The 15635-nt window shown below is 40.6% G+C and overlaps 1 protein-coding gene across 1 annotated transcript in view; it reads left to right on the top strand.

The window, feature by feature from the left end:
- Window positions 1-3338: 3338 nt before the first annotated feature.
- Window positions 3339-15635, top strand: part of TGFBR2 (transforming growth factor, beta receptor II (70/80kDa)) — a 30705-nt gene continuing 18408 nt past the window's right edge. The window contains exons 1-2 of the mRNA XM_010145676.1: window positions 3339-3502; window positions 5156-5346. Coding sequence (XP_010143978.1) covers window positions 3339-3502; window positions 5156-5346 — 355 coding nt within the window. The remainder of the gene's footprint in view (window positions 3503-5155; window positions 5347-15635) is intronic.

The following is a 15635-nucleotide window of genomic DNA, read 5'->3' as shown; positions in this document are numbered from 1 at the left end:
CCACTGAGATATGATGTTGTGCATCTTTGATCTTCAGGAGACCAGGGACAATCTTACTCAAGGCTTTCTGATCAAGGCAGTCCTCCTCCTTGCAGATTTTCATGACATAGTGAAGTCTTAAATTCAAGTCTCTCCCATCAGATAAAATTATCTCACTGCAGCTGAGTAGTTGAGTTCTTATCCCAGCATCTCCCTCAGCATTTTTTTTTAAGGGGTGAGATCTATCTGCTCAGCAGTGCTATTTTATATGTATATATGTGCCAGAGGCACTGTATGGGAGAAGAGAAATGCAGTAACAGTATTTTACAAGACAAGAGTAAGACAAATTGGCTGCTGTTTCTGAAGTGCAAACTAAGACATAAATAAATTTTCCAGTTTATATAAACCCAAAAAAGACAACATGTTGGTTTGGGCTTTATTTAAATGTTGTTGGCTTTTGAGATTTCTTTAATGATACTAAAAAATAAGGGTGATATAAACTATAGCCTGAGGCCTCAGTGAAAGTTACATATCTACAAACAACAGACACAAAGCAAACAACTTCAAGACAGTCAATAGACTTTGGATGAGGCATACTGTTTATAAGGTCCTGAGAAATCATGAAAAGGACAAGAACCGCAGAGGAAAAGTGTTGTTCTGCCAGCCTGGCTCCACCAGAATCCATGGAGTTGGTATTTGTTATGTGGCTGCTCTAGTGTCTCTTTCATAATATCCAGCCCACATGTTGGCTTGCATGTCCCATGCATTTTAACCAAGGTGACTGATCTACTGGTTGGTTGGTGGAAAGCTTTGTAGCCAAGAAACTACAGTCTTTTATTTGGAGCCCTCTCCATGAACAAGGAAGCAAGGAAAGCTAGAATTAGGCTTCCTGTAGAAGTCAAAATAAGAAAACTAACATTAGAGAGTAGATGGCAAAACTCAAATTTTAGGAGACAAGCACACATTTTAGGATGGCTTCCTTCAGATGTGCAAATCTGTGTTTTCTCTGTTGACTTTCCTATTATATCCGCTTTTTTTTTTTCATGCAAAATAAAAGGTTGCTTCTGTCCACAGTGTTCAAGTGACTTTGGTTGTCTGAATGGGAGAAAGCCTTGAGGTGTTGGCTCATGGGATATGAAGTGAGCAGCAGGATAGTCAAGCATTTTTAGAAACGGATGTTCAAGTGACTACAAGAAGAGGAGCAATCTTGCTGGTCCTGAACCCCTCATTGCCTGTGGCCCCCTCAGGGAATGAGTGAATACGCTTCCCTAGGGAAGAACTCTACCAACTTGTCATTCTCCAGGCAGGAATTTGTGGATTACAAATAGGTCTGAGTTTATGTGACTTGGAAGGAGACCAATCTTTCCTGGATTTCTAAGTCCTCGAAGTCTAGTAGCAGACTGTGATCAGCAGAGTGCTGCTGTGCATTAGTGATACTGAAGTTCACATCCAACTCCAAATTTCATCTTAGGCCCTCTGCAGAGGTTGATTTCAGCATCAGTCTGATAGGGGAGCATCCTGGGTTTGGCTAGGATAGGGTTAATTTTCTCAAGAAGCTGGGAGGGGCCACAGCCAGGATAGCCAATGGGATGGTCAATACCATAGTTGATGTCATGCTGAGTATATATAAGGGGGGTTGGGGCTGGTGGTGGGGGAAATGTTCATTATTATTATTATTGTTGTTGTTGTTGCTGCTTCTCTCTGTGTTGTTCTATTAAACTGTCCTTATCTCAGCCCACAGGGTTTTACCTTTCTCTCCTAATTCTCTGATTCTCCTTCCTATCCTACTGCAGAGCGCAGGATGGGGGGAAAGAGGGGGACGGAATGATGGAGCAGCCCTGTGGTGCTTAGTTGCCAGCTGGGCCTAAATGTCGAAATCAGCATCAGCCTGATAGGGGAAGGTCAGACTTAACTCTTAGGTCAGCACCAGAGCACACTAGCAATGAGAAGAATGTGTGATTTGGATAAAGAGGAAAGACCTTCCTCTCAGTACCTCATGATGGCTCAGAAATCCATTGAAAATGCTAGCAAGAGGCCTTTTCATTTCCTTCTGGAAAAAACGTGTATTTAATTCCTGTAAAAGAAGTATTCTAATGGTAGTAAATAGTGACATTCTAGAAGGAAAAAAATTATTTCTCAGCTAATGGAGAAGGGGGAAATTATGAATCCCTGGTTGGCTATTATCAGTTGACTAGCAACATTTGGCCAGAGAGCAGTAAGGACATAATTTTAACACACAGGTGGCTACAAGAGAAGGGCTGTGCTATGTGGAGAGCAGTATCTCCTTAAGGTGGTTCAATCTACTTTTCTAAATATATTACAAAGTGAGTCAGACTGAAACTGTTGTAGATCATCTATTCCACTTGAGGTAGTTGTATATTCATTTTAGCTTTAGAAAAAAGTTTATGTTGGCATTTTCTCTTCCTTGTAGTCACAATGGCTTTTCAAAATAGTTTTTGAACTAAAAATATGTTTCCTGAAATTCATACACTGGGACAAAAAAATAATTCTTCCCTTACTGCTACCGCACTGAGGCACATGGTGAGTACTAAGACTTGAACCCAGTGAGCAAATAATTCTTCAATGCCTGGGTGCAGAAACGTAGCTGTTGGGTCAAAGTGGACTTCTACAAAGCAGGCTGTCATTGCAAGTTAGTTTGAGTTCAAGTCGCTTTGAGTTAGCCCAGGAAGACTCCAGTAGCAGATTACATGAGCTGCATAGATACCGTGTTGCATTTCCAACTTGAGTTTCACTCACAACCGCTGGCAGATCATCTACCTTAAATTGCAAGTCAGTTCCAGCTCTGTGTTTTTTCTACGTGAACAGTAATCAGATTAGGGACAACACCCAGGTTGTCAGGTGTTAGGTTATGCCTCAGGTTAGTAAAGACAAACTTGCAAAATTCTCCATGGTCCATGTCATGATGATGTCACCCACCTAACATGCATTCCAACTGTGGTATCCACAGTTACTTTGGCACACAGACCATGTTACAATATATTGTACATGGGAGACAGGTATACTGCCTGTGAATAATGCAAGTGGCTGACTGCAGAGAAGTTATTTCAGTGCAAACTGAGCTCAGAATAAGCTTGATTCTGCAAATTGCAAAGCAACATTTTCTCTCTCTGAAGTCAATAGAAGTTGATTTCACTTTTCAAATTCACTTTAAGCTGGTCTTGACCCTGTGACACTTGTTCTCTAGTAAAGAAAACTGGTAGCTGTGAAACATGAAAGATTTTCTAGTTTAGGGTGGGAGGGAATGTTTGCTGCTGATGGTGCCTTATCTTCATAATGAGCAATGTGATAAAATAACATTATTGAGTTTCCTTCTGTTTTTTCTTTCTTAAGCTGAAATTATGTCACATGTAGACAGAAATAAGGAAAACGGATTGCAAATGCCAAACCTATGCAAATTTTGTGACATTAAAGTAACCACCTGCTCAAACCAACATCAGTGCAAAAGCAACTGCAACATCACTGCTATCTGTGAGAAGAATACCGAAGTCTGTGTTGCTATATGGTAAGGTTTTTCTTTATAGATGTGGAGAGTGAAGCACACCCTCATTTGTCAGTACTTTCCTCAGTTGCTCTGATATTCAGAATGTCCCTGCTACCTCACCAGGCTTTGGTCTCTTGCTTCCACTCCTATCTGTGCTCAGCATACTGAAAGTTGCTTGAGGTTAACAACAACTCTGATATTAAATGTTCTGGGGATTTTTTTCTTCTAAAGCAGTTCTGTTCCAGCTTATGCTGTTATTGGAAAAGAGGCATGTTTTTACTCAAACCATTAAGCTGTATCCACCCACAGCACTCAGCGTAAAAACAGATTTGAGATGCAGGACTGTGGTGCCATTTGATGTAGAAAGACAATTCTTTCTCAGGTTTCAATGTAATCTAGATTATGTAGGTCTGTAACAGGAGGCTTATTTACCATGTATAGGTAGAAATACTTTCTCTTAATGATTAAAAAAAACTTCTGTTTATGTAGTGACTGATAATGGTGATTTTTATATAGCCTATGTCTAGGTTCAAAAAATCAAGAGTGGATGAAAATGAGTTGTAACACTTTTATAGGATTTGTGGACTCTAAACTTCCATTCCAGTCTAAAAACTGTGGTTTTGCCCTGCCATAAATGGTAGTAAGCCAATCCTACCAAAGAAAACTGGAATCACTCTTAATGAGTTCACAAGTGGACAAAAGGAAAAGAACTGAGTATTTGCAACATTGCTGCTGATTTAGGAACATAATTAGAACCATTTACAGAGCCATAATTAATTAGTTTATTGAGGGATTAGTTGTGTCCATTGACTTGAAGAGATGTTCAGCACAATTGGAAGTAGACACTTGAAATGCAGGATCGGTTATTATATTATCAGATATTTGTCCTGTGCTTCTTTAGTAAGGATTTTAGCTCAGTGTCTATTATTGCCATACAAAGTGGCCTTAGTACAATTTTAAGATACATTCTGGGTTTTTCATGCCAATTTATCCAAAAGGCAAATGAGTTGAGAACTGTGTTTAGTGTTCTTTGCCTCTGAGTCTTTTGTCAATGAAGTGAAACCTGTGGACCAGATCAAAACACAGGTATACAGTCCAAATTATGAGCTGTAAATATTTCCCTTACAGTAAGGCAACTCCAGCTTGCACAGTTCTATGGTTGGTGGTTTGTTTTTTGGGTTTTTTTTTAAATTATAAGTGTAGTTCCTTCAGTGCAGAAATTGTGCCTATTGTAGGCCTCAAAAGCAAAACAAAGAGGCCAACTTACTAGAAATTCCTCAGATTTTGAGGAAATAATGCAGTTTTTATCATAATTTCCCACAAATTTTTACCGTCTGCGCAGTGACCACAAAAACCTAAAGTATGTTCTGAAGTTCACAGCAGTTCATTGAGCATTAGCTTGAATAATTCTGGATAAGATTTTCAAAGGCACTCATTGGAACTCAATGGTAATATGATACAGGAATAGCTGTGCCATTGTACAAATGCCCCAGTGTGAGAAGCCCAGACACAGCCAAATTTACCCCATTCAGGAAAGCTGGAGCAGAATGTATGACTCTCTTTAAATCTCATTTGCATTCTCGAAAGAGACAATTTTTGGTCAGGCGCAATCCTGTCTGCTCCCTTTATAAAATATTCCTCCTTTGATTTTAACTTTCTCCTTTTCATTCCTAGGAGACAGAATGATGAAAATGTGACATTAGAAACGATATGCCATGATCCAGAGAAAACACTATATGGGCACGTATTGGATGACTCTAGCTCAAAGCAGTGTTTAATGAGGGAAAAGAAGGAAGATGGGGGATTGATGTTCATGTGTTCCTGTACAGGTGAAGAATGCAACGATGTGCTTGATTTTCCATCAGGTAGGTTTAATAATTTACCCTGAATGCCTAGACTGGATCTTGCAAGTAATATTAACTGTGCCATACCAGTGGACTTTGGAATCACATTTTGTGGAGGAAAACTTCAAGTGGCAGAAGCTATTCTGAACTCTTTCAAGTCTTGCAAAATTGCAGTATTTCTTTTCTGTGTTCAGAGGGTACCTCTTCCTTGCTGACTGTCCTCCTTTTGAAGTTTGATACATTAAGACTGCACTTAAAAGTTGATGAAAAGAAAGATGAAAGCAAGTTGTTTAAAGTTATTCTGTTGACACACAAAATGCTAATCACATTATGTAACATAAATAAGAGACAAATGCCATATTTAAGGTCTTGCCTCTTCTAAAAGGCTGTATTACTATAGTGTGACATCTATATATACAAATACAACTGAGTAACTTGGTAGGATGTGAATTTAAAGCAGCTCCTCTAAATGACCATCTGCACTTGTTCTGTGGTGGGCGTGAAGTAGCCAGAAGGTTCCTTCATTGGTAGATATGCTAATCATGCTTACTACAGCAGAAGGACATCTATGTGAGTTCAGGTAAGCCAGTGGAATCTGACAATAGACCAAATCACAAGTGTATAACTTGTCCTCTTTCTACTTCTTAAGTGCCCATATAGACCACTGGAAATACAGTAAAGGCAGTGCAAGTGTGTACAGTGCTGGTGGACCTCATGCTGCACACACAGGTATGCGTGTGTACACACACCCCCCTCACTTTATTGTCTTCTACCTGCTGGATTCCACAATGATTCTTTTACTGCAGGCAAGTGTGAGGCCTCCTCTGGAGAACTTTGTGTGCACACTCTTCTAATCCTTATCACCTGTAAGTTCCTCAGAAAGAGATATGATCAAATCCTTGTTATCTGAAATAACAAAGGGTTGGGACGCCGTTTCCACTCCTGGGAAACACAGTGTGTGACTGCACTGAGGCGGACAGCTGTGTGAGTGGCTTCTAGCTCTTGTTTCCCAGCCCTCCAAGAAGGCTGACTGTTTTAGGTTGCAAAACACCGCCAGATTAGCCAAGAGCAAGCTAGAATATCTTTGGCTCCCCTGGCTCAGGTTATCCATATCTTGTGCCACCTCCTCCTCTCTTCCTCATACCCTCCCCAAGCTTGATTTGAAACCAGACAACTGCAGATTTGTGGTTGTATGACCAACTCTTGCTTGGATGGGCTTTAAATGAGTTGGAGTAAATACTTGTATTGATGGGAGCAGAGATGGTAGACCTGGGACCTAATTCTAACAGATTGCCTTGATTTTACTGAAGAGAATGAATTCGTAGTGAAAAGATCTTTCTCTGTTGGCTGTCTAGAGTTTTTATACAAAGCAAACCACACCCTTGTGAATTTTGGCTAATTTGTTAGAAATCAGTAACATTATAGCTGTTTCTCCTGGAGCTATGTAGCTGAATACAATTGCTCTGTACAAATGTGTGTCTTCAGTGCATATGTTTATGAAAACCGTACCATAAATTCAGCACCAATTGCCTTCATTCTCTTCAACTCTGCAGTCCCCCTCACACTTCCAGAGCAGCCTAAAAGGAGCTGTAGTATAAATTAAAACCCAGTCTTGTTACCCTAATTCCTTTCACTCTTTGGAGTGAAGCTTTTCCTTCTAGGTCTCATGCTGTAAGGTGACTCATGAAAATGTGTAGTAAGTGAATGACCACAGATAAAAATTAATGTAAACTTCAATTTGTAACATTTCCAGTTCATTCACAAACACAAGCATGAACTCTATTTGTGAGGGGGAAGAATTGAGGCTTTGTCATTCCTTTTTTATTGTTGTGGATTACTGTTTCTTTTAAATGAAAACAGCCCCCTTGGGTTGCTTGCCTGGTTAGCCATGGCAGGAAGACAAATGAATTTTACAGTATCAGACATGCGGTTTCCTGTCTGTGTTTAACTTTGAGCAGAACATCACAGCCAGTTGGTCCACGGCTCCTCCAGACAACTAGATAATAGCCTGTAATAATTTTGCTTTTGGAATGACTGTCATCCAGATCTATTCTGTACATTGTTCTTGCCTTTTCTTCTCTATAACTTCCTTGCATACCAGAGCAAGAATTTTTGCAGTGTTTTTGCACATTTTGCAGTGTTTTGCACAGTGTTTTAGACTGTGGACAAAAGCTAGTCTAAAAAAAGCTGATCAAAAAGTGATTGTGCTTATTTATTAGCAGAAACTGAAATGATAAAAAAGATTGTAATTATTCATTTCAAGCTATTGCTAAAAATGATCAGTGGTCTAGCTCTTCTTCCTCCTGGGTGCATGCTAAAGACAGATCACATTTAGTTTGTTTCGGGTGTTTCTGATGCAAGAAAGAAAATGATGGGTAAGGCAACATGTTCTAATTTCTACGAGAGGTTAGTCACTACATTCCAGTGCTTTACAGCTGAACTGTTATTGCTTATAGAAGAATTGGTTTATAGCACTGTTGGCTTTTATCAGTCTTGACTGTGAAGGTTAAACCTCCTGACTCCATTTTTATACACAAACATCTAAAATTTTGGGTAGTGGGAGGTGTTGTGACTCACCCAAGGGTGGCTTTGGAAATGTTTGAAGTAGTTACATCCAGATCAAATGGTTATTTCTTGTATGGGCTTTGGTTTAAACTGCCAAGCTTCAAAACAAGCAGGACATAGTCAGACATGAGCCTAAACATGCCTGTAGTTCTGCTGTGTCAGGAGGATTCTGACCCTGATTCAGATCCCTGGCTTTTTGAGGGAAAATACTGTATGCAGAATCTCTCCAAACAATGTTGTGTAGTTCTTGGGGAAATAATATACAGGAAACAGGTAGCCATTGCAAATTTGACCATTTATTTTTTAATTCCTTTAATTTTTTGCCAAACAAAATTGTGGGTGACTGACAAGCAGCCTGTGGTGGAAAAATACTTCTCACAGCAAAACTCAATGCCAGTGTGTTTTAATTATTATTCATCCAAATGTCTAATGTCAGTGTTACCAGAAGGCACAACCAGGGAGTGAAAACACTGGAAAAGATTAGCCAAAACCTGGCTGGCTAGAATTTGGCTAGGTGGTCCTCCTGTCATGGAAAAGATGAGTGCAGGACTGGTTTTTTCCTCCCTGATGCGTTGTTGCTTCTCGTGATCTTCTGCATCTTGCTTTTCTTTCTTATGTTTTGACCTGTTGTGATGAACCACGTCTGTCTGTAGCTCTTTGTACAGTTCCAGGCCTCCCTTGGTGTTTGGGCAGCTTTGCTCCTCAGCCTTCCCTTTGTCACACCATCACCCAGCCTCTGTTCATCAGCTAGTGCAAGCATGACAAATGCCTGACATAGTTCTTCTTTATGAACAATCCTAAGCTATTCGGCTGAGGTCAAGGCCTGATTACTCAAAGGTACCAAGTGTTCCTTCCAGCCTCACGTCTGACTTGTTCTCCATGGGCAGTGATGACCAGGAACTCGTCGTAGCCAAGGAAATGGGATACCTGCATGTCACTCAGTGCATGACCTATTTGCTATGCATCTTCTTCCTGTTGTGCAGGCTCATTCAGACACATTCGTTCAGTGTTGTGTAAAAGGGTGACCCCAGCACCGGAGACTACAAATGGGAAAATAAATTCTTTAAGTACTGTTGTCATTATATATGCAGTGGTTATCCTGCATTATTATCTCCCGTAGTATGGGAGAAACCTCAACAGCAACAAAGTATACAAGTTTCAATGATTATTTGAATCATCCAAAAAGTTACCTTGAAATATCAGAACTTCAGTGATAGAGATGACTGAGGGTCATCAAGAGTTTATGAGAATAATGAAGATATTTGGGGAATTGCGTCAGAGGTGGGAGGATGTTGTGCTGCTAACAATCTCCACATTGATCATGGTTTTACTGAGCCTGCTAATAGAGAGCATAAGAGATGTGAGTATTTGATTAATCGGCTGTGGCTGAACCATTTGTCTGAACAAATTACAGCCTATGGATTTGCAGTGTGTCAAGTACTGTGATTGCTCAGTGAGTATGGTTGTTACCTGGGAGACTTAGTATTGTTTTGCTGCCTGAACCACTGCAAGCATGCCTGCGCGGTCTTGTCCTGTGCCCAGACCACAGGAGATATGGATAATGTTTTAGTTTCCTTAACTTGGTATCTTTTACTCATCTTTAACATGTTGCCCCTGTCTTTTCCTTTCTTTCTCTTTTCTTCCTCTCCTTATTAGAATCAAAGCATTAGTGATTTTACTTGACTACCTAGGAGGATCACAGACTTGAGGTCTGTGCACAAACAGCTGCCAGGCCATAAATACTCATGTGATGAGTTGCCCAGTGCTCAAGGATCAGCAGAAGGGAGATGATTACAGCTGGACTGCTTCCAAGTGGATTTTAACAAAAGCTTTCATTAATCTGTTTTTCTGTTATCCAACTAACATGTTCAGAAGGTAACCGTCTTCCAGCTGCCCCATAAAAGAGGTCAGTAGCATTACATAACGTTGCACAGAGGCTCTCACCGCTTGTGTATTGGCATTGTTCTCTATGTTTCCTCTTAGGTATTTGCAGCCACAGAGTCCCACCCAGTGCCTGCAGCTGTATGTAACCAAAGGAGAGGCTGTCTAATACTGAACATCTGATTCACTTAGTGGGATAGAAAGGAAATAGAATGGAAAGAGGCAAAAGAAGCCAAAATTTTGTTTTGTTCCATATTATTTATACTGTTTGCTTCCTAGGAAAATAATCGTGCAGTGCTCAGTTACAGATTTGTGTAAAAACAAACTAGGCAACACTCTTCCAGTCTGGTTGGCATATTTGTTACAATTTGCATCACTTGAGAGCTTAATAAGTGTGGGAATGTGTCCAACCTTTTATCAGGTTGTCATGGAAGAGACTTTAATAACTACAGACAGAAACAAACTGTAACTAACACTGGCAACGTAATATTTTGGAAAAGGTTGGAGGGGTGAAACTCAGTCTGAGAATAAAAATAGTGGTTAATGTGTGGCATCTGTTGGAACATATTGAAACCGGAGAAATTGATTTGTTCCAGAAAACCACCAGTGAACAGCAGCAGACACTGATTTGTGTAACTGAGGCATGTATCACAGAAACAGTCATATCATGTAAAGTTAGAATATGTTGGCTTTCATATCACTGACTAGGAAAGCTGAGCTACAAAAGTCAAAGTGTGTGTGAGATGCCGTGTACACACAGTAAAGTCACCTGTTATCTCTCCCAATAAGAAGGGAATGCATCCAGGGGTGTGAGATTTTAAACACATGGGTACTGTGCCAGCAAACCAAGGAATTACACTTTCAAGACAGCAGTGAAGGAATAAAACAGCAACAAACTGTTTGTTCTGTCTTAGAGCTTAAGAGTTTCTTAAACCTCCTGGGTGCTGAATAGCATACTTGGCAATCAGTTGAAAAATGAGATTCTGCTTACAATAGATAAAATATCCATTACATCATTGCTGCCCAGCATTTTTGCTGAAGTAAGACACCAGAGGCAATCAAGTCGCCTGCCTCCTGCCCCCATGATTAAAATGCAGCCATTCCTGTCAGGTGACAGATGCATATGCATGACTCTTCCAACATGTAACACATAGAACATGGACATGAAACTGGGAATTTTCCCTCGGCATAACAGAGGTGCCTTTAGTCCTCATCATCCAGTCAATCGTGGGTAGTCATGTGCCCCTAGGGGAGAGCAGCAGTGAGTGTGCCACAGCTCACCAAAACTGCTTGTATCTTTGCCTTACTACCTGTCAGGAAAAGACGTAAGTGGTGGCACTGGGCAATGGCCTGCATTAAGTGCTTTGAGGGCTGAGTCTGGTTTGCCAGCCATATGTTTACTGCAGAGCAACATTCAGGCTGGCAAATAACCAAAATGTCAAGTGAATGAGTTCCCACAGCTTTGAGAAAACATCCTTAGGATCCAAATTCTGAGCCATGCGGATGACAGTGCTTTAGAAAGACAGCTTTACAAACAGGCTCTAGAGATGGCTTTTCCTTGTCACTTCTACTATTTGAGCCCCTATAGCAGGCCAGACACGCCTGCCAACTACCATAGCTAGTGCCTCTCCAGGAGGCTGCTTCAGCAGATACTGTGTTTTGGATACCCTGGCAATATCCTCTTTAAACTAAAAAATGAAGACATACAGCTCAAACACAAGTTACTGGCCTTGACAGACTTTGTTTACCTAGTCCAAAAAAACCCTTGTCAAATCCAGGGACTGGCTGCAGGAATTTAATTTGTAGGAAAGTCTACAAGAAATGTCAGGGTTCATTTTCCACTGGAGAGCAAGGTAGTGTCCACTTTGGTTTTAAAATCTAGTAATCTCTGTCTTCTGCCACCAGATGGTTCAGCATAGAGCTGAGGGGTGGAATTGATTACCTGACCCACAAAACTGTTGATTTGAATAAAAATTCTTCATCTCCATCAAGAGTGGAAAATTAAAATGTTTCCAAGAAACTGTCAAGATAAAAAAAAAAAGCAGGTTAGTTTGAGGTGCAGCATTTGAATTTGATTATTTCCAAGTATTTCATGCCAGAATCAACCAGTTTTCTAAGGAACATCCCTCCCCAGTAAAAAAGCTCCCCACCCCCATCCACAGAGCCCAAAAACCAGTGACTGTAAAATTAGCAGAAGGTTTTCAACACGGAAGTTGGATCAACTTTCAAATAACTTTTGTCCTCAAGATAGGGGTTTCAGGAAAAAGTACAGGAACATCAGAAGCAGAGTTTCTGTTTTGAATATCAATATTTCCCATCTAAAAATGTTTTTCTGAAGATTTCCAAGCCATTTCAATTCTAAAAAGTTCAAAATCAGGAAGGTACATGAGACACTGAACTACAGAATTTCGTTGTCATTTGAGGATTCTTCAGCAGAGATAAACTAAATTACCCCAACCTGCTGCTCAAAGTGAAACTTCATTTCACTGAAAAATTAAGCATTTTTTGAGATTAGTTTTCATCCAGAAAGTAGTGCTAAAGAGATGGGTAGACTTTTCCACACTTTATTGCTTGGTGTCTTGGCCATAAATTAATATGCACATATGGTTCAAACTCACATTTTGCCTGATCCAGAATAACCAGAGATGAAAAGCTCTTCCCTGTAACAAACAGAGAAGGACTTGAACTTGGAGCTCCCATACCCCAGACTAGTCCCCTCACTTGTGGGGATTCAGCACTCACATCTCTTGCCAAATTGCAACATTTGAACAGAATTCTGTTTATGCAAAAACATTCAAAAAGTGTTAGTTTTCATTGTTAGTTTTCATTCCAGTGAGGAATTCAAGCCAAACTTTGAAACCTCACAACTGCTGCAAAACAGATTTGTCCTCTAGTCAGTTCAAAGGGCTGCTTTGTGTCTCAGGAGTTTGCAAAATAACTAGATCACAGTCCCGGGTCTGTGCCCATATTTTATGACTGTTTCTGGAGGGTTTTAAGACAGTAGAGAAGCTTGCACTACATTAGTGTTGATATGTTTAACCTGAGATTTAACAATATCAAATATATTCTTGCCCTGCTGTGTGGCTTTGACTAGCAGTTGAATAGGCAGCAACTTTAGAACTCACACAAGCAGCAAGCAGTGCTGAAGTAGTTCTGACTGGAATGGCTGTGCGTTTGTAATGCCTTGTGCATGAAAACGTGGGTCCTAATTTTATTTCTTGTTTCCAAAGTTCAGTGACACCGAAGCTCGATCAAAGACACCCAGTCCAACCTAAAGAATTTCCAGGAAAAGCCAAGTTGTGCTTTGGAGCTTCCTGACCAAACAGGGGCTGTATAGTGTTTTCATTTTCCTTGGCACCTGAGCCTATTCCCTAAAGGCTCAGGTAGTGTTAAGAGTTGTGCAGATGGCTGGTGCTTAATTTAAACCCCATACAGGAAGCTTTCTTTTAGCTCAACTTCTCTATTGTTACACTGTATTAATAGGCTCTTTTGAAGCTTAAGAAAGGACTGATCTGCCTGACTAAATAGTTCTGGGTGGGGAAAGTTATTTAGGAGCCTCTTTGTAAAACCTGAAAGGTGAGTTCATTTAACCATTTTCTTGCCTATCTGTACAGCCAGGTTTTGCTTTTTCAGTGCTCTCAAAGGAAGATGCACTCCCATTATTGAAATTACGGGGTCTGAGTCATAGGTATTTATTTATAAACAAATGAACATATTTATTCTTAGATTGCTGTAGTCAAGCCAGAAAATGTTGGCTAACCACTTTGCAAACATACAGATATTCTCTGAATTTTGATCCTGCCCTGACTTTGCACACAGAATTGATAGAGAAGTACCTCAACCTTAGTGTGTGCTGGAAGGGCTAATTTTATTCATCTCGTATCAGTAGTCAAAATCAAAGGCAGCTCCAGAAATGCCTCACTCAGACCAGCCCGCAGTGCTACCAGATCTTTGCTGCCACTATCCCCTTTAATTCTGCTGGCAAGCAGCTCAGTCCCCTCCTACACTCAGGGTTGAGCCTTGTCAGTCCTGACACTCGATTGGCCCTGTTGGGTGCTCATTCTTGCACGTCTTAGGCCTAGAGTGGGACTTGTCTGTCATCTTAAAAACTGCAAATGAGCACACTCTTCATCCCTGCTGCTTTAGGTCAGGACGTGCAGCTGTATGCTTTTCACCCCCTGCCTCCCCTCCTTCCTCCAATGGACAGTGCCAAAGTGGATGTGTCACTGCAGCAGTATGATACAGTGCTCAGAGGAAGTGGCCAAACTGCTCAGCTTCTGCTTTGATTAAATTCTTTTTTCCTTTCTTTTTCAAGTGACATTTGCTCCAACAGTTTCTCCCTTCCACCAAGAAACCCTCCTGTACCACAAGCAGAGCTTTCTCTAGTGCAAAAACAGGAAGAGCCAAATGGGGCTGTGAAGTCTGCTGCAGATTTGTCAGCTGCAGGCCAAAATAATACAGCCAACTCTCAGGCATTATAGGAATGATGGGAGACCCTCAGACAGGCAGCCATAACAGTCAAGGAGTGGCAGCTCTGGGTGAGTTTTATTCACAGTTAGAGCTGAACATGCACCTCCAACTGACTTGGGAAAGAATTTGAAAGAGAACTAATACATCTTGGTTTTGTTCTCCCTCATTTAGAAAGGCATTTGTATTTCAAATATCTAGGCTACATATTGCAGCTCTCTGGCAAAGAAAAAGGGCTTAAAAGGGCGCTAAGGAGACATGTTCCTCTTTGTTAAAAAGTATACCATATGATATAGGTGACACAGTACTCAGTTTCAAAAGCAAGAGTCCAAACTTCAAGCCTGTTCTTCCATGGTCAAGAAAAAAACCCAAATACAGAACCGCAAACATTCTTCAGGGCTATTTTATCTGATTGATTGTTACATATCACAGTTGTGTTCATGCAGTTGTGGCCTGCTTGCAGCCAAAACTCTGAAACAGCCATCCCACGACATGGTCAGTTTTCCTCTACCAGGGTGTTTCCTAAGTTTCTGAGAGTGAAGAGTGCACATGAGAATAAGCAATGAAATATTTTGTTGCCAAAGGAAATCACTTGAGAATAAGGATTTGTGGTTTGCATAGATGTAGAAAGAAGGCATTGGCTTAAAATGTTCTTTTGCATAAATGAAGGAAATTCATTCTTTGTAGGTGCTGCTAGTGAATGCCACTGATCTGTGCTAGCTGGGAATGCCAGAACTAGCAAGGCACTTCCTCTTCCTTGAAACCCTATGAGAGATTAGGATTGAATTACTTGCTCTTCATCTGGTTGATGAATCTATCAAACAGAGGAAGCACATCCTGGTTCAGGATTCAGGCTTTCTTCCAAATAAAGAAAAATATATTCTTCAAATGTCCCATCCCCTACCTTTGAATAGCTGATGGCTTCTGCTGCTTGGCAGCTGTGTTTCCAATGGAAAAGTGATTACAAGTGAAATTGGAAGGTCAGAGGCACCTGTTCTTCTAATTGTAAACTCTTTTCCCCAACTCCTTTCGGCACCTTTATTTTGAGAGGCACAGAGCAGGGAAAAGAGAGGTTTGTGGATAATGTAGTTAGTGGCAAATTCCCTTCAGAGCTTATTAAACTTTTCCTTTTCATGTTGACTTATTTGGCCTGATACACACAACCTGAGTCAGTGACATTGCTGTAAGCATCTGTCAGAGTGTCATGCTGCCAGCAGAAGCCACTTGCTTAACACTGGTTGCAGCTTCAGCTGTTTTAGTCCATTCAGGCATTTTTCCAATTAATCCTCTCCCTCATGGAAAGATAATATAGTACATTTGCTCTGACTTAAAGGAAGAAATAGAGTACATTCCATGTGTCTGATCAAATCAGGTACAGATAAACTCTGACTCTTCTT

Source organism: Buceros rhinoceros, unplaced genomic scaffold, assembly GCF_000710305.1.
Source record: "Buceros rhinoceros silvestris isolate BGI_N320 unplaced genomic scaffold, ASM71030v1 scaffold26660, whole genome shotgun sequence".
Taxonomy (NCBI): domain Eukaryota; kingdom Metazoa; phylum Chordata; class Aves; order Bucerotiformes; family Bucerotidae; genus Buceros; species Buceros rhinoceros.
Note: the sequence above shows the minus strand (reverse complement) of the source record. Positions and strands in the feature narration are given on the sequence as shown.